This window comes from Candida dubliniensis, chromosome 4 (genome assembly GCF_000026945.1).
Source record: "Candida dubliniensis CD36 chromosome 4, complete sequence".
Taxonomy (NCBI): Eukaryota; Fungi; Ascomycota; class Pichiomycetes; order Serinales; family Debaryomycetaceae; genus Candida; species Candida dubliniensis.
Window position 1 is genome coordinate 800,562 of NC_012863.1, and position 25,131 is coordinate 825,692.

Consider the following 25,131-nt stretch of genomic DNA (forward strand, 5'->3'; position numbering starts at 1 on the left):
TATTCCTTTTTTTTTTTTTTATAATGTAAAAACTATTCATCTATATTTCGTTTTATTTGGTATTGATGATTTTTACCTTGAACAACAAAAATATTTGGTGGTGATGATGTGATGCCATACAACGGTTCGTGGTTTGCATTAAAAGTTGGTTCACTTTCATCGTTGTCGTTGAGATTGAAATGAGATATTCTAAGAGGATGTTTAGATTTGAGTTTAGGTGAAAATAATGAAATACCAATTGGAGATGCATGAGGCAGCAATTGCAATTGCAACTGCTGCTGCTGCAGCAGCAGCAGTCCAAAAGCATTAGCACCATTGTTTCTAGGACTCAATAATGGACTTAACATTGGTGACATCACTTCATCATTTCTTATTGCTTCTTCAAGAGCATGCTCAATGACTTCCTCTATTAAATCGTTCTCAGATGTTATATTGACATTGACCAACACGACTGCAACTAGGATGCAAACAATACCAAAAACATACACAAAACTGGTTTTCACAGAATTCCCAGTTGATATTAACACGAGATAATCAATCAAAATTGTGATTGGGATCACTGACGTCAAAGTTAAAGATACTACCAATGGAGAAGTCAACAACATGGCCAACACAGAAGTGTAATCGGAAATGACAGAAAATACACCATTAATAAAAATGCTAGCTAAAATAGTATTATTTGGAGGAGGAAATTGAAATTCTTCAATCTCCAATAGATCAACCACATACAATATTGGCACACCGATAACAAAAGTTATTAATCCCACGTATCCAAAAAGTCTTCTTTCGTTAGTTGTTTTATCCCCAGTACCACATTTCAACTTCATAATAAGCAAATAAAAGGCATACATTAATGCTGCACCCAATGCCAATGTATTTCCAAGTACAGGATTTTTCGGTTGAAATTTGCCTTTCCCCCCTGAAGTATTACTAAAACTTACCAAAAACACTCCCAAACAACTACCAATCACACATATTGCCTTTTTAATTGTAAAAATTTCTGTTTTGAGTATCACTCCTATTATTAACGTAAACATTGATGTTGTTGATCCCATAACTGTTTGATTCAGAGCTGATGTGAACTTTAACGCAGACATCCCAAGAACATTATATAAATAATAAATGACTGATATCTGAAATGCTAAAATAAATACTTCTTGGGGAGTTAATTCTGAAACATTATCATTCTTTTCTTTCGATTTTGTTTGAAGTAATGGCGAGTCTTCTTCTTCTTCTTTAATCGGAGTTTGAGAAAAAATACTCCAACTCTTAACTAGAATTATATCGGGTAATAAATTTATGGAGAAACATGACCCAGTAATTACTGCAAATAACCAAGGTTTTTCATAATCATCTCCTTTCAATACTGCATTGACCAATTCTAAACCAATAATCCAAGTAGCCAACGCAATCACAAGAAGAATTATCCCAAGTTTATAATTTTGTATTTCTTGTTGGTTGATAATATCAATAATATCATTAGGATCAGCAGTAATTCTTGGAGAAAGTCTGTCAAATCTGGGAGATCTGATCAGAAGTAAAGGTGTGTTGGGCATGAAGTGTTCCTCGATTTCTTAAATACGGAGCCTTTCTATTGTTCTAGAAAAATAATAAATTATAAGGCACCAAATAATGATTTGAAATTCAAAGACAAATAGTGGCTTTTTTCTTTAGTTGTAATAGAAGAAGTAAAAATTTATTATTTGACTTAGTGGTGATTAGAATCAATGTGTGCTTCCATTGATTTTTGATGATGACCGTTGTTGTTGCGGCTGCACTAGAAAAGAGATCAAATAGTTTGTTACTGATAAGAGAGAGATTATGCGCTTGTACTTACCCCATTAGGCAAGTGATCGCGGTACTTAATATATTTTTTTGCGCTAAGACCAACAACAACAAGCGTAATTCCGCTTCGCATACATCTAACGTTCTTCTTCTTTTAATTCAAATTACAACAATAATAAATCAGGAGATTTGGTACTACTACTTTAATCAATACAGCATTACATTATATGAATATTGTCTATTAAATAATATTAACAAGGTTTATTAGTCAAGAACAGGAATATCTGGAGTGACAACAACTTTACTTCTTCCATCCATATGTAGCTGCCAATCTCTTTTGTAAATGTTGCTTTGCTGTTATATATGTTGTTTCTTTGTTAGCACCTCTTCCTTCAATTGCTCTTATAATTTCACTAGGTACAGGTTCTAATAATGCATTGTCACTAGGATGACTGAAAAATACTATTGAATACCTATCTTGTCCCAATTCTTGTGCTTTAGCAGGGAATTTCACTCGATGAATAGTTGACTTCAATAACCCTGCTGTCCAGTAACTTAACAAATCACCAATATTAACCACTAATGGAGGTGCCATTTTTTCAACAGTAGAAGAAATAAAGGGAACTTGTTCCCATTTCTTCGATATAGGTGAAAAAATCTCTAAACCTTCTTGATTCTCCTTTTGAAATAATAGTGTCATAGAACCATAATCAGTATGAGCACCAGCTCTTATCACACTTTCTGGATTCAATGATTTCTGACATGGATAATGAAGAAATCTAAAAGTAGATCCAGATTCACAATCACTAGCATATCTTGAAGCAAACCAATTTTCACCTTTCACTTTATCGTCATCATCATCCTCGATTTCTAAAGCTCGAGCAAGCATACGAAGAATCTTGATAGATAATTGATATAATCTAAGAATTGTGTTTGAAATCAATTCATCCCTTTCTTTGTTATTGGAAATCCAATCGGGAATCACATTTAAAGATTTACCAGTTTCAAAATTCAAATTAGCAATGTTCAATGCCTCCTTGGGATCACCTTGAGTTTGACTATTAGGATCAAGATTTTCTTTGCCTAACATTACATAACCATGATTTGAAGAATCAACTGAATATTTCGATTTATAAGTGCTTGGTAATTCAAAAAATGATTTTGATAATTCAAATAATTTATCAACTTCTGCTTGAGTGAAATCATGTCCTTCAAGAAATAAAAACCCTTGAGAAGTTGCAGCATCAAGCAACTCTTTGGCAGTTGTAAGAGAATCTTCAGAAATATTTATCACCTTGAGTGGATTTGACATTGGTAATTAAGTAATACTGGTAGTTATTATATGAAGTGAAATCCTATTGAGTTTTATAGTACAGATTATTGATCGGAATTATTACTGGGGATTTAGATAACAAGCGAAGAGTAGTGTGATGCTCAATAATTTTTGTTTTTGCAATTAATTACGAGTCAGAATTGAAATGGTCTTACATCATATCATATTATGTCAATGTAGCTCTTGTTAGCTGCAAATGGATAGCTTACTGGTATTAAGTTATCTTATTTACTGGTTTCATTGATGAGCGTCTTACTATCAGGAAGCAGCTTTGTTTAAATAATGGTAGAAAAGAGCCAACTCATTCTCAGACAGAGTCAATTAAAAGAATGCTTAACTAATAAGATATTTAATGGAATGTAGGTCAGGCTATTCTTGATCATCAGTTTACAAAGCACAATAGACCTAACCAGTTAAGATGCAGTTGCTAAAGATTCGGACTAGAAGTTTATCTTCTGAAGTTGCTATATACATACATATAATACACTCTCATTGTGTGCTTTTGAAGGCTACTTCCTCCGGTAGTTCAAATGATACACAGAACATTGGTTTTGTAGGAGAAACCATTCTAACTTCATGGAATTCCATTTTTGCTTTATTCAATGGGAATTGTATTAATTTACAAATTTTTCCATAAACTCTATTATGTAATTCTTCTGGTGTAGGATCTTCATTATTGTCAAATTTTTCAAAACAATGAACATGGATTATTGGTAATTTGAATTCTGGATCTTGTTTTAATTCAGGATTCGAAGCGTATAATCCAATAAATTCATCAAGGAAAGTTAAAGCAGAATCAGGTAAATTCATCACAAAATGATGATAAAATTTTGGAATTTTGGTTTTTTCAATAATGGTTTTTCTTTCAAAATTTTTTGACTTATTATCAATTGAAACTTTTTTAATGATCTTCTTTTCAAGTATTCCATTTTGACTATTGTACCATTGAAGTAATAATTCTGGTGCTTTTCTGATAAATTCTCTTCCATCCAAGTTAAATGGTTTAATAAATGGTTCGACTTTATTTATCTTAATATTTTCTTGTAAATATTTATAACTTTCAGGGTTCAAATCATTAGCTAAAACAATATCATTTTTCTTGGATGCCGGTATGGCAAATGGACCAACACCTCCAAAAACATCTCCAACAACATCACCAGGATTAAATTTACCAATGATTCTTTCATGTTCTGTACTTAAACGAGAATTCCAATATACTTTACTAAAATCAAATTTAAATTTACATCCACTTTCCAGTTGTTCAACAATATAATTTGGTTCTCCGGCTAATAATTCCAAGGGGAAAGTTCTAAATTTATTAGCAATAGTATTGGCTTTATCCACAACGGTTAAAACCAGAGGGTTTTTATCTAAAATAACTTGACCAATTAATTTCCCAAATGGTTTATATTCATCTCTTAAATTAATATGAGCTAAATGACCCGCTTGACTAAATCCACTAGGGATATCATCTATTAAATTTTCTGGTAAAATACTTTTCAAAATTTCATCACTTTTCCAAAATGAATAATCAAGTTTTAAAATATATGGTTTTAATATTATTCCAAATTCATTGATTTTGAGTCGAGTTTCTGGGTTTAAATCAGATATCAGTTTGACATCATCGCGTAATAATATGGCTTTAGAATCATCCATTGATATAATATGTTTCACGGTTTGAACATAAAGAATATCTTTTGGACAAGACTTAACAAATTGACCTAAAAATTTTGGATTAGGGAAATAAGCAGCCAACAAAGGAATTTCTTTATGGAAAAATGAACGATCTAATTCAACCATATTACGGTTGATTGGTGGTGAGAATTTAGACATTATTATTGATCTAGTTATTGATTTAGGTAGATGTCTAAATAGTTTTATATTCATTTAAAGATCAACAACATGGAAGACATCCCAAACAAAAGAAAATTCATTTTTGGAAAAAAAAAAAAAAAAAAAAAATCTCGATGCCTTTCATAAAAAAATAACTGTGCAATAAACTCAATCTTTATAATCATATAAAACCATACACACACACACACATAATGGATATATCTGAAGTAATAAGCATAACTAGACCATCTGCATTCAATAATATAGACAATGTCAACAATAATGATGACAATTTAGATATTGAAATGTCTGATGAACAAGGTCACACACAATCAGCAACTACCGCAACTGCAGGAAATTCGATTGTTACACCAGGTGAACTAATAACAGAAGATCCAACTTGGATGAAAGGTCACGGAACATATTTTTTAAATGATAAAACATATTCATCAGTTGCAGGAAGTATATCACGAGTAAATAGATTATTAAGTGTGATTCCATTACGTGGGAGATATAGTCCAGAAACTGGTGATCATGTCATTGGACGTATCACTGACGTTGGTAATAAAAGATGGAAAGTTGATATTGGAGCTAAACAAGATGCTATATTAATGTTGGGATCAGTTAATTTGCCTGGTGGAGTATTACGTAGAAAATCTGAATCTGATGAATTACAAATGAGAAATTTTTTAAAAGAAGGAGATTTATTAAATTGTGAAGTCCAAACTATTTTTAATAATGGAATTGCATCATTACATACTAGATCTTTAAAATATGGAAAATTAAGAAATGGGATTTTTATAAAAATTCCTAGTCCATTAATTGTTAAAACTAAAAATCATGCATTTGATTTACCTGGTAATGTTTCTATAGTCTTAGGAACAAATGGATATATTTGGTTATATAAAACCCCCAAAATCAATAAATCTTTAGAAAATAATACCCCGGGGATAACAAGACTTGAAGAAGAAAGTTCATGGGAGATTTATAGCGATAAAAATGAATTTATTGATGTTCAAACAAGAAATAATATTGCCAAATATTATAATATTATTAAATCATTAGCTGAAAAAGAACAAAAAATTAACAATGATGTTCTTGTCGAAGCCTTTGATTATTAAAAAAAAAAAAAGCGTTCTTTGGATAGTTGTCTATGTGTATTATTCGTTAGTTATATATATATATATACAAGAAGATCATTGAAATCTATAAGTATCAATCAATTGTCCAAGTTTTCTACCTTCTAAAACCCCTTGAAGATCATGCATACTATAATTGATTCTATGATCGGTTACTCTATTTTCTTTATAATTATAAGTTTTAATTTTATCACTTCGATCAGTACTAGAAACTTGATCTGTACGTAATTTCTTTTGTCTTAATATTTCTTCTTCTTGTTCTTTTTGAGCAAGACGACTTCTTAAAATAGCAAAAGCTTTGGCCTTATTCAATGGTTGTGATCTTTCATCTTGTTGGATAACAATCATCCCCGTCGGGATATGAACCAATCTAACGGCCGAATCAGTAGTATTAACATGTTGACCACCTTTCCCTCCTGCTCTCATTGTATCTATTCTTACTTCACCAGGAGCAAATACTCTTTCATCATCTTTTAATGAAGATTCATTCCCCTCAGATAATTTTGGTAATACAACAACTGCTGATGTTGAAGTATGAACTCGACCTTTAGTTTCAGTTTCAGGGATTCTTTGCACTCGATGAACACCACTCTCATGACGCATAATATCATAACTACCTAATGTATCAATACTGAGAATTGCTTCATTTATAAATCCAGAAGAATTCTTCCCCTCAGAAATGATTTTATATTTCCAGTTCATTTCTGAAGCAAAATTTATATACATATTTAATAAATCCCCTGTAAATAAACTAGCTTCATTCCCTCCTACTCCAGGACGTAATTCAATTATACAACCTTTATCCGCATATTTCACTGGAGGACGCAATTTTACAGTTAATTCAGATACTAATTTCTCAATTTGTGGAATAACAATAGATTTAAGTTCTTCTTGAGCTTCTTTATATAAACCGGGATCATCAGTAATTTCTGTCAATTCAATATATTCTTGGGTTAAAGTTTCTAATTTCCCAAACATGGATAAGATATTAGTATAATTATCAAATTTCACTTGTAAATCAGGAATATACTTATCAGCTAATTTTTCACTTAATTCTTTATGTTCTTGTTGTATTGTTTGAGCTCGTTCTAGTAATGATGGTGATAATGTTGGAATAGTTAATGATGATCTAGTTGATGAATTGAATCGTGGGAAATTTGGTATCTTTTTAGGTAGTATTGGTCGTATACTACCCCATTTTAAAGCAAAACGGGGTATCCTTAGCAAAGAATTCATGTGGTAAGGAATATATGTGTGAAAATATTGAAAAATAAAATCCACACTTCAGATGTTAAACTGTTTGGTGGAGTTTTATTATTGGAGAAGAAAGGAGAAGGAAGATGTGTAAAATGGAGAAAAAAATTTTTTTTTTTTTATTGTGTTTTTCTCTTTCGCGTCGTCTTAAGGGGCTTCAACACTTCGCCTTATGGCATCACCAGCAACAACGTTCTACGCACAACAAGAAACGCACTTTGTACTGTGGTAGGGCGAAGGGGCAGAGGGATGGATAACACTTTTTCTGCCAGATTATAACAATGCTGCTCCTCAATTATACACCCTTTCCCCAAATACACGAAAGCAATAAAATACGTGAGTGGTATCTATTGTTCAATTCTATTTATACCCAAGGCGGACATATATTATTTACTCTTGGAGATTCTGTTTTCTGCTGCATTTAGAAATCTGATAATTCAATAGCTTATCTTGAATACTTCCATTGTTAAGATTTGACTAGCATCTGGGGGATTACCCCAAAAATTAGCTTCAGTTACAAATGAAGCAGAAGAGGTACAATAAAAAAAGAAATTAAGATTGTGTATAAGTAAAAGTAGTAGATCTTATACCATGTGTGGATATATATAAATTGAGGAGAATAATAATTTGCCCTATTCAAGGTCTTTATATGTTTCAAAACTATAAAACTCAAAAATTTGAAAAAATGTTGCGAAATAAAAATAATGATATCTAATAACCCCCCTACATAATACACACAGATGATGATAATGAAATACTCCCCACTTCTTTATCTAGTATTTTTCAAAAATAAGAATATAAATATCCTATAATTATCTTTTGTTTTTGAATTAATTAAATAGAACCATTTAATCCTTTCCCACTCCAAAGTCAGTTACTTATAGCTTTTTTTAAATGTCTAACATACAATTCAATTTATGTACTAGTTTCCCCGGTTTACTTCAAACTTATCACGAATCATTGTATGATTTGATAACCACATATGAGTTATACTTATCATACAAGAGAAGACAAATATCATTGTTATTCAATCTATTGTTTTTTTCATCAGCCGCTGAATTACCTTCTATAACTAAATTAGAACTGAGTTGGATGGTTCTACAAAATAGTATAATGACGAAAAATCAACAATTATGGGGGTATAGAAGAATTTTAAATGAAACAATGACGACAATGATTACTTCAGGGTACATTTCTAAAAAACAATTATTTGAATTTAATCATTGTATAGTACTTGAATTACAGCAAGTGGAAGATAGATTTGAAGATTTGATTGAAAGTGAAACAAAAGATAACACGAGTAATGACCAAAATGTCATTACAACGACATTTGGCAATGACAATGATCGATGTTTCGAATTACTGTTGTTGGATAAACAACCACAATTGTTTAGAGATATATTGGATTTACATAATAGCTTAATTAGCAAGTATTACGTTGTTCAACGTCAGAGCATCAACAACAATAATATCTCAAGAAGGTGTGTGTATATTTAATTTAATTTAATTTGGTGTTTAGTGTTGGAATAAAAATCTAGTCGCGTGTATTTTTATAATGTGAAAAGTTGAATGAGATTGATTCAAAGTGTATATGGGTGAATTGTGTTACAATATATATCATGTTATACAATATCCTTTCGCTTTCTCCTTCTCCTTGAATCCATACAACTCTTTTATCTATACAATGGAAAATGTAACCGTAGATAATTACAAAAGTTTAAACATAAATCTTGTTACAGAAATCAATAACAAATCATCATCATCTCTCATTTTCAAGTCGGGGTTTATTTATCAAATATCATCAACACTGTCTTCTTTTTCTTTTAAACTTTACTAATCAAGTCACTAAAGACAATTGTGACATGACCCTAAAAAAAGCTTATACCTTAATGTTGTTGGTAGAAGGTTAAATAAGTTGTTGATATGATAAGTGGTAGCCGTGAATAGCCGTGGGTTGAAATCATCCAATTAGACACGACTCTTTCTTTAAGTGAATTCGGCTGGGGTTGCAAAAGAAGAAGAAGAAACTTTTTCGTTTGTTTGTTGATCTCCGATTTAGGAAGTTGAACCAAACACATGTCACTATAACTACTGTTACTTCTTGGTTGTCTCTAAATTGAATTCTACTTAATTGCCACCCACACAATCTTTTATCGTGTAAAATACATCTCCAATTCATTCAATGTCATCAACACAGTTTCCTACTTTAACATTAGAAGAATTCAAAACTGCTATTAAAGATGTATCACAATTTGAATTAGAATCTAAAAAAAATCAACAAAAACATTTTATTTTCAAATTAATTGATACCAATAATGAATTATGGCAAGAGATAAATAATATAAAACAATTACAAGATCTGACATCTTTTGAAAATCAAGAGAATTTAATATTATATCAAGAAACTTTATGGGAAAATAAACATAGTTTATTAGAACAAATAGCTCGAATTGAAAGTATTAATGATGAGTTGATTCGTCGAAATCTTATTAGTGAACAAGATAAATCACAAGATGAATCTAAATTAATGGATGATATAAATAAGAAAGATATTGAAAATGAAACCCCGCAGAAAGATGTTACAGAAGAGAACACTAATAGCCTTGCCGAACGCGATGGCGATGGCGATGGCGATGGCGATGCCGAAGGAGTGTATTTATGAATTTCATAGAATTATCAAATAAATCCATATCTTTCAACATCAACTATATTTACATGACAAAATATAATATAAACTATTTACAAACTAATATGACTATGATTTTTGAACTTTTTTAGATTCTCTACCGAAAAGTTTATCTAAAAATGGCTTTTCATCAGGATTAATTGGATCTTCTGGTTTTTTAACAACTATCATCCAAGTTGTACTAAGATGAGCTCTTTTCTCTTTGGTTATATCTAATCCAGCCTCATCAATTAATTCTCCAATATCTAAATTCCATCGACATTTCCAAGTTTCCATTCTTTTTTCACTTCTAAAATCTAAATGATTATTAATAAAATCCCAATTACTTCTACCATGTTCCAATAATACTATTCTCCCACCTGGTTTTAATAATTTAGCCATATTTTGTAATGCCTTTACAGGATCTTCATGACAACACAATCCAAATGCTTCAACAATAGTATCATATTTAACATCTTCAGCAATACTAGTCAAATCTTCAGCTTTACCCACAGCAAAGGCAACTTTTTTAAATTCTGGAAACGCCTTTTGGAATTTTTCTTTAGTCACTTCTACCATATTACGAGCAGAATCAATAAACGTTAATGAATTAATTTGCTGAAGATATAAATAAGGAATATTTCTCCCTGTACCACAAGAAACTTCTAAAACATCACCTTTAGCTTGACTCATTAACCATTTTCTTTTACTACCCATAAAAATGCCTCGTTCTTCCCATTTCACCGCATCATCATACTCTTTAGCCTTGGAATCATAAAATGCTGTAGTATCTTCAGCATTTTGAATTGCTGGATTAGAAACATTGATTTTATCTTTAGAATCAATTTTATCAACTAATATGGGAACAACTTTACTTGCTGATTTATATTTAACTTGATTTTGATACCAATCATTCAATTCTTGTGGGGTTGGATTAAACATTTCTTGATTAAATAAATTTTTCCGTCTAAATTCTTTTCTCATTAATTGATATATCTTGTATTTTTTCAATTCTAAAGGACGTAATTTCTCCAGATGATTCATTGATTTTAATACTAAATATTCATATTCAGATAAACTTGAAGGATCTTGTGCATATTTGGCATTAATATGTTTCAATTGTTTATCTTCATGATATCTATCTCGCATATAAAAATACATTGGTACTAAAGAAACAACAAAGGCACATAAATATACTTTGGGCATGGTTTTATTTTGAAATTGTTCGGAATTGGAATAATTACTCCATCGTTTATACCAAGGTAATTGTGATTGTTTCTTTGCTTGTTTCCGTTCTTTATCATTCAACGGGAATGGATTATTAGATGGTGATGTTGAATAGTTTCTTGGCACAACTACCAGTTTTGGAATTGCCAATCTATAAGAACTTCGCAATATTAATCTTTGGCCCAACATCTTGCCTAAAACGTTGGTTGTTTAATGCTCTTCAATATTGTAGTGGTAGACTGGTGAAAAAAAAAATTGTTGATGTAAAGTTTTGTATGGAGAGTCGTGCAACCATGGAGAAGTTTCTGCCTGGCCAAATTTTTTTTTTTTTCTCGTTCTATTTCAACACCAACACATTTGATGGCAAATATCCTGTCCCTTTCATTTCATTTCCTTTCCTTTCTATTGTTTACAACCATAGCAAAACCATGTCTGAACAACAATTGTTAGAGGAAGCTAGGAAAGCTGTAACCAATAAACAATATGATGAAGCAGAGACCAAATATAAACAAATAATCAACCAATCTGAATCTCAGTCCTCTAATACCACCCCAACAGCAAAACAATTACAACAACAAGAAAGTGCTATTTTAGAATTGGGTAAAATTTATGAAACTTTAAATGAACCTAGTAAATTATCTGATTTAATATCTGATTCTCGATCTATCTTGGGTAATTTTGCTAAATCGAAAACTGCCAAAATTGTTAAAACATTAATTGAAGATTTTGATAAATTGTCTGCAAAAGATGAAAAGTCATTAGATATTCAAATTGATGCTACTAAATCAAGTATGCAATGGGCTATTGAATCAAAATTATCATTTTTAAGACAATCTTTACAATTAAAATTGAGTGATTTATTATATCAAAAGAAACATCATCATGAAGCCATTAAGATCATTAATGAATTATTAAGAGAATATAAAAAATTAGATGATAAATCATCATTAGTTGAAGTTCAATTATTAGAACTGAAAATTTATCATGCATTAAGAAATATTCCTAAAGCTAAAGCAGCATTAACTAGTGCTAGAACTTCAGCTAATTCAATTTATTGTCCCACAATTTTACAAGCAGAATTAGATTGTCAAAGTGGGATATTAAATTCTGAAGATAAAGATTATAAAACTGCTTTTTCATATTTTTATGAAAGTTTTGAAGGGTTTAATAGTCAAGATGACCCAAGATCAATAATTGTTTTAAAGTATATGTTATTGACAAAAATTATGTTGAATTTAATTGATGATGTTAATAATATTTTAAATAATAAAAATGTTATTAAATATAAATCAAAAGATATTGATGCTATGAAATCAATTGCTATGGCTTATTCAAATCGATCCCTTAAAGAATTTGAAAATTCTTTATTGACTTATGCTAAAGAATTAAAATCTGATCCAATTATAAAAAATCATTTTAATGCATTATATGATAATTTATTGGAACAAAATTTATTGAAAATTATTGAAAGTTATAGTTGTGTGGAATTATCTCATATTTCTAAAGTCATTGGATTAAATTTACAACAAGTAGAAGGCAAATTATCTCAAATGATTTTAGATAAAGTGTTTTATGGTGTATTAGATCAAGGTAATGGTTGGTTAATTATTTATGATGAACCAAGAAAAGATGCTGCTTATGAAGCTTCATTAGAATTGGTGAAAAATTTATCTAATGTTGTTGATTTATTATATGAAAAAGCATCTTCATTAAACTAAATTAACATTATATGGAGAGTTGATTGTCTTATATACTTTCTTTACCTTTAGTAGTACCACCAAATATACCGGTAATACCATGTTCACAAGCAATTATAGATAATTCTCCACATTTAGCCATAAATTCTTTAATACGACCACTCTTTATAAAACAATTTAAATAATCATTCAGTTGATCATCAGCAACTTCATTAATCAATTGATATGCTTGTTTAATATATTTCCAATTTTGTGCTCTGGCGTTTTCATATATCGTAAGTAATTCAATTATCAAATAAGGAATGTATAATATTCTAAATTGTTGAACTATTGGTGGATTAAGATCATCATCACGGTTAGTATTCAATTCAAGTAACCAATTCTGTAAAATATTTTTCAACACTTTTTCAGTTTTCTCTAATGAACTATCTACTGAAGTTCCTTTAAATGGATGTCCTTGATTAATAAATAATTTCCAATCATCAATCAATTCTAATCCTTCAATGAAATTAGTATATTCTATCAATTCTTGTTTTGTATCATCAGTAACTCGTTCTTCTTTTTTCTCATCTTGTTGTTGTTGCTGTTGTTGTTGATCGTCTTCTCCAACGGTTTCAATATCATAATTGGATATCAATTGTTTGAAATTGTTTTCCTTAGCAAATTTTTTCAAACTAGCCAATTTCCCATTAATTAAAAATCGACGTATTACTACAATTGTAGCTTTAATTGCATCTTCATACATTTGATTTTCATAAAACCATTCAACAGAACGATATAATTTAAAATCAATTTCATCCACTGAAAGTTCATCATCTTTCACTATCACGGGATCATTTTGTTGACGTTCATAATTTGGTGCCGTTTCTATCATTACTCTTTCCACGGTTCTTCTCAATACATTAATCAATTTATTATCATCATCTTCCACTATCACCATATCAGTATCAACGTCGATGTCGACATCATCGCCTTCATTATTATTTACACTAATGAATGGTTGGGTTAATTTTTTAGCAGCTTGTAATTGTTTTGTTTGTTGTTCCTTGTCTGTTATTGATGAAAGAATTATCGAATAAGTTTCTCGAGCATCTTTTTCATCAGGAATAAATGATAAATAAACTGGAATTAATTCTGATTTATTGGTTTCAGATAACATTGAAATATAAAGTGTAATAATAGTAGTCAAGTTCTCCAGTTGATCATTACCCCAAGGTTTTATGATGGCAATGAAAATAGATAAATGTACTAATATTCTAAGAATATTTTCATTGTTATTGTTGTTGTTGTTGACTAAATCTTGATTAATGTTGTCAATTAAAGATTCAACTTTATCTATCATAATTGCCCCACTAATTATTCTCAATGGGTTACGACTTTCCAATGATACTTCTGAATTGGCATTTGATAAGATATTTAATATTTCTTCAATTGAATCAGACTGTGGTTTAGGAATGGAAATTGCCAACGATAATGATTCTTCATTGCTATTCTCTAAGATGAATGATTGTAATTTATATGATAATAATTGATAGGCGTATAAAAGTAATGATTCTTCCCATGAATTTCTTGATGCCTTTAAATTTTCTGAAATATCACCTCCACTTAAATAATTATAAATCAATCTCTCATAATCATTCAACCCCTTTTGTTGAGATAATTTATAAACAGTTTCTTTCCATAATAATTTATGTTTAATCCCACTAGCAACCAGAATGTTTGAATCTTTAATTCCATCCAATACTGGGTCTATATAATCTTGAGCTCCACCAACTAATATCAATGCAAGAGCAAAATTCCCTGTATTATTGGCATAATCAATTGCTTCTTGAATTTTTCCATTTAAAAGAAGTTTATAAATGATGGCGTAATTTTCCAGATCAATAAGTTGATCCTTAGGATCAATAATCAGATTTGTTCTCAAGGGAGCATCAATATCTAATTTATCAACAATGTTATCAACACCTTTATTATTTAAAAGTGAATTAACTTCTTTTGTTTCAATGGCAATTTTTGTATTTTGCCATTTTGTCTGTTCAATATTAGTATCATAATCACCACTCACATTCAAATTTGAATTGTTGGTTGTTTGTTGAATCCAATTAATAATAATCAATAATTCTTTTAATTTAGGATGTGTTGATAAATAATTTTCTTGTTTTAATGATAATGATGAATATTCATGAATTTCAATATTTTCTTCTGGATTTGATAATCGAAATGAATACAATTCTTCCACAAGAATCCATAATTTTGTTTCTAAATTCCAATTTTCAAATTGTTCTCTAAGAACATTATCAGTATCGTTTTTGGATTGTAATTCCTCTCCTAATTGTAATGCCTGTGTAGCTGCTATACTCTTAAATTTCTGTAAAAAATTAAATGGCGGTGGTGGTGAAGTTAAGGAAGTGTTTGATTTATTCAATTGAAATCGTTCCAATGCCTGAGCAAATTGGACTTCAATACTGGTATTTTGATCGTAAGTCACTAAATCAATTGGCATTTTTATTGTCTAATAGTTAAACTGTAACGATGATCTATACTCAAGACAGTAAAGATACTATGCTTTGCTGTTGTGTCTAGTCTTTGATGATGAGATTGAAGAAGTGGTTGTAAAAGTATCAACAAAAAAAAAAAAAATTGAAAGAACGAAAAAAAAAAATAGGTTTTGACCATATAACACGACCACAGTCAACCACCACGAACTAGATATGAAGTAAGGATATGGTAGGATTACCAATTGTATTTCTAAAAACACCACCTCGTCCTCATCAAAGCAAATATAAGGAATAATGAATGTAGCGGTTGTGGGTTCCTTCTATGTTTGATAAATCAAGTAGAAGTTCTTGGTATATATATGGGAGAATTCTGGGTAGAACAAAGAAGTATAAGATTACTGTTGTCAATTGAAACATCACTCCTTGTAACACTGCTGATTTCTTAAGCCCATACAAACATAATATTATCAACAATAGAAGCATACCTTCAGAGTATAACTGTGCAGAGATATCTTTATAGAGAAAAAAAAAAGGGAAGGGTCAGGTAGTCGTTAACGATGGCGGTAGTGTGGTAGGAAATGAAGCAGACTTGGTGGTAGATAATACCATCAGCACAGCGACAGAGGCACGCCACCATCACCAAAAGTAGTTGATTGAAGGGGAGAAAGAAACAAAAAAAAAGAGAAACCAAAAAATTTCTAATCAAATTAATTTAAACCTCTCCCTCTCTCCGCGCCCACGTAATATACATACACAGCTATAACAACAACAAGGAACACACACAATAGTCTTTATCCCTACATTAACTATCAATTACTATTATTGTTATCATTTGGATATAATAGCAAATTATATTTTATAAGTAATTGTTTAACTGTTCTCCACATTAACTTTATTATCAATTCTATTCAAAACAGGATATTATCAACACGGCATAAACAAATTATCAAATACCGATTCATCATCTATTATTCCATTTTAATTCTGTAGGTCAATTTCATATCAATGTCTTCTGCTTCAGGAAATCAAGACATCCCGCCTACCATTCCAGAACCTTCATCCAATTTTAAAGAGAATACCGAGAATTCTAATTCCAAACTGGAGGAAATATCATCTACTTTTGAAAACCCTACATTTGTTGATGATGAAGAGGATAATAACCCATTTTCACACCATGGTGAAGGGCTAACTAGTTTTATGACCGCTAATAGTTTTAATGAAGGGCCAAACATCAAATCAGATAAAGGAACCACAAAAGAAAAAGATAATAATAACAACAACAACGATAACAACAACGACGAAGACGACGATGACGAATCCTTACTTTTATATAATACATCAAACAATAATAATAAGAGCAATATCGTTTCTAGGACCAACCCAATGTTAAAGTCAACAGGAGAAGTTTTCAAGACTGTGAATATGAATTTTGAAAGTAGAGTGACAAAATTATTAAAACCAAACACAAAGATTAAAATACAAATTACTGAAGCAGGCAACTCGAATGAAGGGATGTCTAATCTGCTGAAGAAATATACTGTTTACACAATTAAATTAATCAATTTAGAAGATCCCAATAATGACATTCTAACAAGGAGAAGGTATAGTGATTTTGAGAGTATGAGAGATGTGTTGACGAAAATATTCCCACTTATTGTTATCCCACCAATCCCTCCGAAAAACTATTTTGATTTCTCAATGTTAAATGGATTGGTGGGGAGTAATCATGAAAATTCATCACTGTCAATTACTGGATCCAACGGTAATAGTGGTGGTAGTGGTGGTGGATCTAATATCACAAGTCCTAGAACTTATTCATATATTAATTCCACTCATTTAACCAAAGCAAAACTAATTGATCATCGGAAAAGATTGTTAACCAATTTTTTAAATAATTGTCTTGAGATAAAACAAATACGAAGTTTAGAATTTTTTGCCAAATTTTTAGATCCTAATGCTAATTGGGGTGATGAAATTGCATTAATTCAAAGTCAATTACCTAAATCTATTTATCTACTGAATCCAGAGAATGGATTGAAAACAGATCCCATATATTCCAATCTACCTAATCCATCTAACAAAAACACCATATCATTTTTCAAAGATAATAAAAAGAAATTGACGAAAAAAACCAATAAACTATTAAGCAATGGTAATGATAGTCAAGATATTACGAATGGTGGTAATGGTATCAGTGGTAATGGTACAAACTCTCAAAGTCAATACATTGCTAATACATCAATGTTGGATGATATAAACAAGCGAATTATGGAGAATTACATTGGGATATCCAATGATTATGCAAAGTTAGGTAGTACATTTAATTCATTTTCTTTGATATTAACTGAAACAACCACCACCACCACAACAACAACAACAACAACAGAAGCATCATCGGATACCAAAAAGAATAATGATAATGAATTGAATTTAATTTTTGATAAAATTGGACAAGTTTTCGACAGATCATACATTACAATTAATTCATTGATTGGGGAGTTGGAAACAAAATTTTCTGAACCACTTGGAGAAATAGTTCAATATACCAGTATTTTACATTATGTTGCCAAATATCAATCTAAGAAAATAAAGCAGAAATCAATGTTGGATAATGAAATTAAGGATAAACGGAAAACTTTGGAAGAATTATTGAAAATAGAAAAGGAATCCAACAGAATTGAAAATGCTATAAATTCCCAAGTCAAACCTAAAAATGGTAAATATAATCTTGAACAACAGCAACAACAACAGTCAGGAGTACCATCAGCACCACCCGCATCATCCTCCTCATCCTCCTCCTCATCATCAAAATTTAAATTCCCAAGTTTTAAGAAAATCACTCAATATGTTAGTGAAATTATAGATCAAAATCCTGAAGTTACCAGAAAGCAAAAAATCGTTAATTTACAAGAGAAAATTCAAATTCTAGAGAAATGTCAGAATATAATGTTGGCAGATTTGTCATTTATAACTGATGAAGTCAATAAAAATATTCAATCTTTCCAAAAGAGACAATTGAATATGATTTATAAAATCTTGTTGCTTTATAATAAACAACTTATTGGTTGGGCAAAGAAAAATATAGATATTTGGGAAGAAGTTCGAGATGAAATTGTCAAGATGTAATACAGTCCAAAGAGAGCATATGTTTATATATATATATATATATATTGTTGAGACTATTTAGATAGGTATTGAATAACTGCTTCCCCCCATTCTTCAGAACGTTTATAATGAGCTATATCTTTAGGAAATCCTTTTATAGCACCAATTAATCTATCACAAACTTCTTTCCCTTCGTTTTTAACCTGAGATAATGGTAAAAGATAAGTTCTAATTGTAAATACTATTGCTCCTGATTGAGGTAATTTTGTTAATACTTGTCTTTCACTTCTATAATGAACTTGATTTTCAAAATCCAAATCTTCAAATTTCATTGGTTCAAGAATACCACTGTCACCATCACCACCATCATTAGAATTATGATAACCTTTATTGGAATCATCAACGTAAAATTTATTATGAGTTTGAATTGAAAAATTCAGTCTGGTGACAAATTGACCTGGTGATAATCTATTGAAAAATCTATTCATCGAAAGTTTCAATTTTGATTCATAACCAGGAATTGGATGATGAATAAATGATAATGGAGTATTAAATCGATCAATAGGATTAAATCCAGCAGCAAATCCGAAAACTCCAGCTTTAAAAAAATACTCATTACCATTTTCTTCAGTTTGTCTAGTTGGATCTTTTAATAAAATAATGAAATCTTCTTCAATATTTTCAGCTAAAAATTCTTGTAATTCATAAGGATCAATAGTACTAGAACTGATGTGCATTGGATACTTCTTCTTGGTGATCAAATTATAAATCATTTTTTCATCTTCTTGTTTCTTAAAACAAGTTGGATATTTATCACACATATAGTTCATGACAATTTCATAAAATTCTTTAATTGCTGGCGTGGATTCTGGTGTAGCAAATAATGTTGATGATCTTAGATCTTTTGTTGGCGGATAATCGGGATGATTATTATTAAGAATTTTAGATTTAGTTTCAATTCGAGCTTTATAAGTGGGTTCAATTAATAACCAATCTTGAGGATCTAAAGTACGAATCCCCATGGTTAACTTATATTCAGCATTCTTGAAAGGATATGATTTTATTGGTTCTACTTGATCCCATTGGAAATCAACTAATGGTGTTGGTTTTAAAGGTTGATATTCTTTTGATTTGTCATATAATGATTTTTTTGGAGATTTTTGGCCTGGTAATGGGTTCTTCTTCTTGGTTGATATCTTCCGGTAATAGTATATGAATACTAAAGTTGAAATTGAAAGGATAAATAATGTTGTTGTTTGTACATTATTATTACTATTTGAGTAATAATTGTTGATGATGGTTTGTAGAAATTCAGTATTATTGGAGTTCATTAAAGGTCAAGCCTAAGGTTAATTGAATAGATATATGGTATTTATTGGAACAATAGTTCGGGAAGAAAAAAGAGATGGGGGTTCGATATTATATATATATCCTTCTGAAAATAAATAGAACTAGGTAGGTTGATGACATGGATTAATTGATTGGTTGATATTGTGTTTGATTAAGAAATGCTTTGTGTGAGGGAAGTATCTGGCGATGATTGTTGGGTGGAGGCGGAATTCGCTTACCACCACCACCCGCCTGGTTTTTGTGTTAAATCCTCCCCAGCCGAATTTCACACTACTACTACTATGCCAACGGCTTCCGAAACCGGAGTGATTCTTTTCTTTTTTCTTAACGGATATTATTTCCTAAATTGGAGTTAAAGGAAGAGATGGAGTGAAAAAGATATCCATAATCACAAACTATACATGCCCTTCTCCTTCAGATAAGTATACCAGAAGTTGATATAATAACTGCCCACAACAACTTCAATCTCACTACTAATTGCCAATATATGTATAAGTTATTTGGGATTTGGGAGTGTCGGATTACGAACCCCGATTTCAACATATATGTGGTAGTGCTTACAACTCACCAAAGGGGGGAAAGAAGGGATATAGGCTGATTTCATTATAGATAGCTAATAGTTGCGCTTTCAATGATATACAATGCCAAGAGATACGTTATATAATGCTCCCTTTCACCGAAGACTATTGTTAACTAATCTTCTTCCTGTTCAAAAAATCAGTATTTCTTAATAAAAGTGAAGATCCCACATATCTATATCTCGAATCACTTCTTTGCTATGTGACTGTCTTCATAAATGCCAAACTACTAATGATTCCAGTAAGCCGAATGCTACCAACTGTATATATTTTTTTAGGTCGTGTGCATGATCTAGATGAGCTCATGAAAAAAATTATTTTGGAAAAAGGACTCATATACAGCCTTCATACCTTCAATAGTCTTTCACAGCCATTATATCCAATTTGACAAATATGAGTTCAGCATTATTGATAGCAAAATATTTGGGTACTGAAAAGCAAGCTGAATTAATAGGGAATTTATTAGTCGACATTCAAGAAGAACCCACCAATAATAATGTCGAAATATTGATTGAATTATTAGATGGATTTGATCTTGATAAATATCCCCAGTTTTATAATCAAATTTTAAATATCTCTAAAGAAAAGCTTTTAATTGAAAATGAATTAGAAATTATTTTGAAATTTGTTTATAAGATTCCTCAATTGAAACATGATATACTAGAAAGAATGATTCAATTATTATATGGATACATCAAAGAACAAATTTATTATTTCAATCAACAATTGATTAAACTTATTCCAATATCTATAGTTGATGAGAAAATTGCTGATACAGCGGCTGATTCAATTACCACTGATGAATTAATTTTATTGTTTCGGTTTTTACAATCATTATTTACTAAAACTACTGGTAGTGATACTCCTTTGAACCTTGAAATTGATTATTTGTTGTTGTTATTTTTGGGTATTAATGACAAAAACGTATCAGGCATTAGCTCCAAGTTATTGCGTTGGAGAATGGATTCAATTTGTCAAAAAATTGAAGGTCAATTGATTTGGGATATAATATTTACTTTAGAAAGTACTAATCTTGAATTTCATAAAAGTCATGCATATATATTATGGTTAAGATATTTGAACACTGGATTAATTGAAAACAACACCTTCCAAACAATTATTCAAAACCCCGATTATTGGATGGCATTACAACAAGGATTAATTAGTGATTCTCATGTATATCGCAAGTTTAGTTTATCTATATTACAAGTATCTTTAATATCAATTAACACCAACCTCAAAAATGATTATATTGTTTGGAGAATGGATGATAAACAAAAATACCTTAATGAATGGTCAAGATATATGACATTATATGAAATTATTGCCATAGATACTTCATTAAATCAAGCAGAAGCAGGTCAGAATGATATCACGGGATTAATCTCACCAACTTCATTGATTCCATCTTCTTGGGGGTGGTGTTTATTATCAACTGGTCTTCAAGCTACTCTTGAATCAGTTAGAAAATTCACTTTAAGACTTCTTTTATCAATCCCATTAGAAAATTTATATTTAATAAAACATGGATTACCTATTTTAGAACGGGCATTTTTACCAAATTTAATGAATGCATCTAATTTAAATGTGAAAATAACTTCCACTAATGATAAATTAGATTGTGAATATGCTTATCAATTGAAAAATTATATATGTAATATGGTTAAAAATTTATCAACTGACCAAGAATTTCAAGATATTACTTTATCGATATTAAGAGTATTGGCTGATTTAAAAGATAGTTATGGTCCTTCAAGAATATTGGTTTTACATGGATTATATGATGGATTGAATCAAGCTAAAAATACCAAACAAGTATTACAGTATGGAATTCATGATATTCCATTATTAGTATTATTTGAGAAAAAATGTGAAGGAGAAATATATGAAAGATATCATCAAACACTTAATTTGAGGTTGTTACTCAATTTCAAATTAGATATCAAATCATTTTTATCAAAATTGAATAAATTTACCAAGCATAATGGATTTGAACTATTAAAAGAAAATCATCAATTGCTTGCCAGTTATATTAAGGACGTTCCAATAGAGAAATTCATGTCCAACCAAGAATTTGGTGATTGTGGACCAGAATACAAGGCATTGTTTTTAGGTATTACTGATAAAGATATCCTGTCTGTTCTTGAACAATCAAAGGATAAGGACTTGTTGTTGGCCAAATTATTTGCATCTGGACTTAAAACAACTGAATTAGAGAAATTCGATTCAAGATTACAAGAACTTGTTCTACTGAATGATATAGAAATTATACAAACATTAAGTCAAGCTGAGTTTGAATTGTCTGGGGTAATTCCTGACAATGAAGATATTTCCAAATTATGGGGAACCATCACAATGGAAATCCAATCTAATGAATATAGAATCCTTGAGGAATGCCTTTATAAATTTAGACTTTTCAATCAAATTTATAAGCATTCAACTTTCCAATTTGAAAGCATATCTACAATCATTGATTTTTATAAAATTATGTTAAACAACTCCTATGAGACATCGAAAACTTCAAGATTCTTTTATAAATTAAAAAATGAAATATTAGGTGAATATTATAGTACTTTAAATATTACTTTTGAAAAAACCGCCAACGCCAACAATAGCATCTCAGCTATTATAGATGTTTTAAATCCTGGTATAGCTCAAAATAAAGCCAATTACAATATGGTCAATTTACTTTATCATTATCTTGAAATTGCTGAAACCCCTGACTCGATATATCAAATTGTGGAATTTTTAAGTGAATTATGGTTTAATTTATCGGCCACAAGATTGAAATTGCAAGCATTACCATTACATCTCTCTATTATAAAGACATTTTTCCATTCCAAAGTGGTATTCTCTGGTGTGAATGTCAGTGATATGTTACATAAATTTGGTCTTTCAATTATTGAAAATTCTAAAGTTAGAAGAAGTTTCTTACCAACTTTAACTTTATGTTTATCCAATTGTCAAATTGAAAATCAAAAACAATTTGAATCATATCAATGGATTCCAGAACTTTTAGTTAAAGCTTATTTGATATATCAACCAAAAGCTCATTTTTTCATTCTCCCAATAATATTAGCCAATATTTATGACAATCAAGTGGCAATCAATTCAAACTCAAGCATTTACTATGAAGTTTATGGAAATGAAGAAATTAGTGCTCGAATTAATCTTATGGCGATTTTCAATTCAATTAAATCTTCCAATTTTGCTCAATCCATTTATGATTATATAATTGAAAATCAACAACAATTTCATTTATTTAAACCATTAAAGAGTACTGATGCATTAGAAGAATGGACTAGAATGCAATTATATTCAATAATTTTATCATTATCTGATGATACTTTAACTAATATTGATTTGGATAATTTCCTTGCTAGATTAGCCACAGAACCAAGTCCAATGGTTCGTTCTTATATCGAATGGATAATTGCCCTTAAATTAACTGATAATGAAACTTATGTTGACAAATTATTAAATGAATTATTGCAAAAAATAAATGTCCTAAAACCATCAGTGGTCACTTCATATTTGAAAATATTGTTTTTATTCATTCAACAACAACAACCTGCTAATAAAGAATGTCAGTTATTGACCAAACTATTATATGCGGTTATCCCTGGTTGTACAGTATCACGTAAAATGATTAGACATTTTTCATTATCATTAATAATTTCTATTCATGATGAAATTAAAAGGAAAAATTTACCCTTAGATCCTCGAGTTCTTGATATTGTTAATAATATGTATTTAAATGCTATTGAATCAGAAACTTTTACTCAATATAGAAGTGGTGATGAATTATTATGGGATATCCTTAAAGATTTAACTTTGGTCAATATATCTGGTGGAGTTATGTTAAGATTGTCTGATAGAACGGATTTAGATTATATTAAAAGAGAAAATTTTGTTAAATATCTTTCTCAAAATCAAATTAATTTATTAAAATATGATATTGGTCAAGATCCTCAAATATGGATGGTAGATGATGATAATGATCACGTGAACAAGGTAAGCATGAAGAAGCCAATAGTTACTCCTATTAAACCAATTACTAGTGAAGTGTCATCATTTTTACAAACTAAAAGTGGTGCTTGGAATACAATTATGGATGCTGATGATGATATTAATACTACTAACTTGAGAGGATCAGAAATCCCTAGAAGCGAATTAATTGTTGTTTCTTCATTAGTTGACAAACCGCCAAATTTAGGTGGGATATGTCGTTTATGTGACGTTTTAGGAGCAGGATTATTAACATTACATGATATTGAAGTTAAAAATCATATTAATTTTAAAACTGTAGCAGTTACTGCAGATCAATGGATGCCTATGATAGAAGTTAAAATGGAAAATATCAAAAATTATTTATTAGATAAAAAACGTGAAGGATATACATTAATTGGATTAGAACAAACTGATAAATCAATTGAATTGAATAATGATTTGAAATTTCCTAAAAAGTCATTAATTTTAATTGGTAAAGAACGTGAAGGTATTCCTGGTGATTTATTAGCTGAATTGGATTTTTGTGTGGAAATAAAACAAGTTGGTATTGTTAGATCAATGAATATTCAAACTGCTACAGCAATTATAGTTCATGCTTATTCTTCCCAACATTGCTAAACCCAATGAGTAAGACAGAGGCAGCCTTTCTTATATTT

General features: G+C 30.1%; 13 protein-coding genes across 13 annotated transcripts; 6 read left to right on the forward strand and 7 right to left on the reverse strand. All coding sequences in view use genetic code 12, as the record gives it.

Annotated features, from left to right (window-relative positions):
- Positions 1 to 32: 32 nt before the first annotated feature.
- Positions 33 to 1,556, reverse strand: CD36_43450 (thiamine-repressible mitochondrial transporter, putative; the record flags this gene model as incomplete). The annotated part of the gene is made up of 1 exon (XM_002419958.1): positions 33 to 1,556. The coding sequence occupies one exon, from the start codon at positions 1,554 to 1,556 to the stop codon at positions 33 to 35; it is 1,524 nt and encodes a 507-aa protein (XP_002420003.1).
- Positions 1,557 to 2,086: 530 nt separating this feature from the next.
- Positions 2,087 to 3,097, reverse strand: CD36_43460 (Iron/ascorbate oxidoreductase/dioxygenase family protein, putative; the record flags this gene model as incomplete). Its single annotated transcript, XM_002419959.1, has 1 exon — positions 2,087 to 3,097. One exon carries the CDS (start codon positions 3,095 to 3,097, stop codon positions 2,087 to 2,089), a length of 1,011 nt encoding a protein of 336 aa, XP_002420004.1.
- Positions 3,098 to 3,607: 510 nt separating this feature from the next.
- On the reverse strand, positions 3,608 to 5,005 carry CD36_43470 (tRNA (guanine-N(1)-)-methyltransferase, putative; the record flags this gene model as incomplete). The annotated part of the gene is made up of 1 exon (XM_002419960.1): positions 3,608 to 5,005. The coding sequence occupies one exon, from the start codon at positions 5,003 to 5,005 to the stop codon at positions 3,608 to 3,610; it is 1,398 nt and encodes a 465-aa protein (XP_002420005.1).
- A 158-nt stretch (positions 5,006 to 5,163) lies between these two features.
- Positions 5,164 to 6,072, forward strand: CD36_43480 (exosome complex exonuclease, putative; the record flags this gene model as incomplete). Its single annotated transcript, XM_002419961.1, has 1 exon — positions 5,164 to 6,072. The coding sequence occupies one exon, from the start codon at positions 5,164 to 5,166 to the stop codon at positions 6,070 to 6,072; it is 909 nt and encodes a 302-aa protein (XP_002420006.1).
- A 75-nt stretch (positions 6,073 to 6,147) lies between these two features.
- CD36_43490 (peptide chain release factor, mitochondrial precursor, putative) lies at positions 6,148 to 7,326 on the reverse strand (the record flags this gene model as incomplete). The annotated part of the gene is made up of 1 exon (XM_002419962.1): positions 6,148 to 7,326. The coding sequence occupies one exon, from the start codon at positions 7,324 to 7,326 to the stop codon at positions 6,148 to 6,150; it is 1,179 nt and encodes a 392-aa protein (XP_002420007.1).
- Positions 7,327 to 8,238: 912 nt separating this feature from the next.
- Positions 8,239 to 8,841, forward strand: CD36_43500 (conserved hypothetical protein; the record flags this gene model as incomplete). The annotated part of the gene is made up of 1 exon (XM_002419963.1): positions 8,239 to 8,841. One exon carries the CDS (start codon positions 8,239 to 8,241, stop codon positions 8,839 to 8,841), a length of 603 nt encoding a protein of 200 aa, XP_002420008.1.
- A 685-nt stretch (positions 8,842 to 9,526) lies between these two features.
- On the forward strand, positions 9,527 to 10,006 carry CD36_43510 (translation machinery-associated protein, putative; the record flags this gene model as incomplete). The annotated part of the gene is made up of 1 exon (XM_002419964.1): positions 9,527 to 10,006. One exon carries the CDS (start codon positions 9,527 to 9,529, stop codon positions 10,004 to 10,006), a length of 480 nt encoding a protein of 159 aa, XP_002420009.1.
- A 93-nt stretch (positions 10,007 to 10,099) lies between these two features.
- On the reverse strand, positions 10,100 to 11,425 carry CD36_43520 (methyltransferase oms1, mitochondrial precursor (ec 2.1.1.-) (oxa multicopy suppressor 1); the record flags this gene model as incomplete). The annotated part of the gene is made up of 1 exon (XM_002419965.1): positions 10,100 to 11,425. One exon carries the CDS (start codon positions 11,423 to 11,425, stop codon positions 10,100 to 10,102), a length of 1,326 nt encoding a protein of 441 aa, XP_002420010.1.
- CD36_43530 (26S proteasome regulatory subunit, putative) lies at positions 11,335 to 12,954 on the forward strand (the record flags this gene model as incomplete). The annotated part of the gene is made up of 1 exon (XM_002419966.1): positions 11,335 to 12,954. One exon carries the CDS (start codon positions 11,335 to 11,337, stop codon positions 12,952 to 12,954), a length of 1,620 nt encoding a protein of 539 aa, XP_002420011.1.
- Positions 12,955 to 12,982: 28 nt separating this feature from the next.
- On the reverse strand, positions 12,983 to 15,436 carry CD36_43540 (nuclear pore complex protein, putative; the record flags this gene model as incomplete). The annotated part of the gene is made up of 1 exon (XM_002419967.1): positions 12,983 to 15,436. One exon carries the CDS (start codon positions 15,434 to 15,436, stop codon positions 12,983 to 12,985), a length of 2,454 nt encoding a protein of 817 aa, XP_002420012.1.
- A 1,000-nt stretch (positions 15,437 to 16,436) lies between these two features.
- On the forward strand, positions 16,437 to 18,557 carry CD36_43550 (autophagy-related protein, putative; the record flags this gene model as incomplete). Its single annotated transcript, XM_002419968.1, has 1 exon — positions 16,437 to 18,557. The coding sequence occupies one exon, from the start codon at positions 16,437 to 16,439 to the stop codon at positions 18,555 to 18,557; it is 2,121 nt and encodes a 706-aa protein (XP_002420013.1).
- A 53-nt stretch (positions 18,558 to 18,610) lies between these two features.
- On the reverse strand, positions 18,611 to 19,867 carry CD36_43560 (conserved hypothetical protein; the record flags this gene model as incomplete). Its single annotated transcript, XM_002419969.1, has 1 exon — positions 18,611 to 19,867. One exon carries the CDS (start codon positions 19,865 to 19,867, stop codon positions 18,611 to 18,613), a length of 1,257 nt encoding a protein of 418 aa, XP_002420014.1.
- A 990-nt stretch (positions 19,868 to 20,857) lies between these two features.
- CD36_43570 (tRNA guanosine-2'-O-methyltransferase, putative) lies at positions 20,858 to 25,093 on the forward strand (the record flags this gene model as incomplete). Its single annotated transcript, XM_002419970.1, has 1 exon — positions 20,858 to 25,093. One exon carries the CDS (start codon positions 20,858 to 20,860, stop codon positions 25,091 to 25,093), a length of 4,236 nt encoding a protein of 1,411 aa, XP_002420015.1.
- Positions 25,094 to 25,131: the final 38 nt, after the last annotated feature.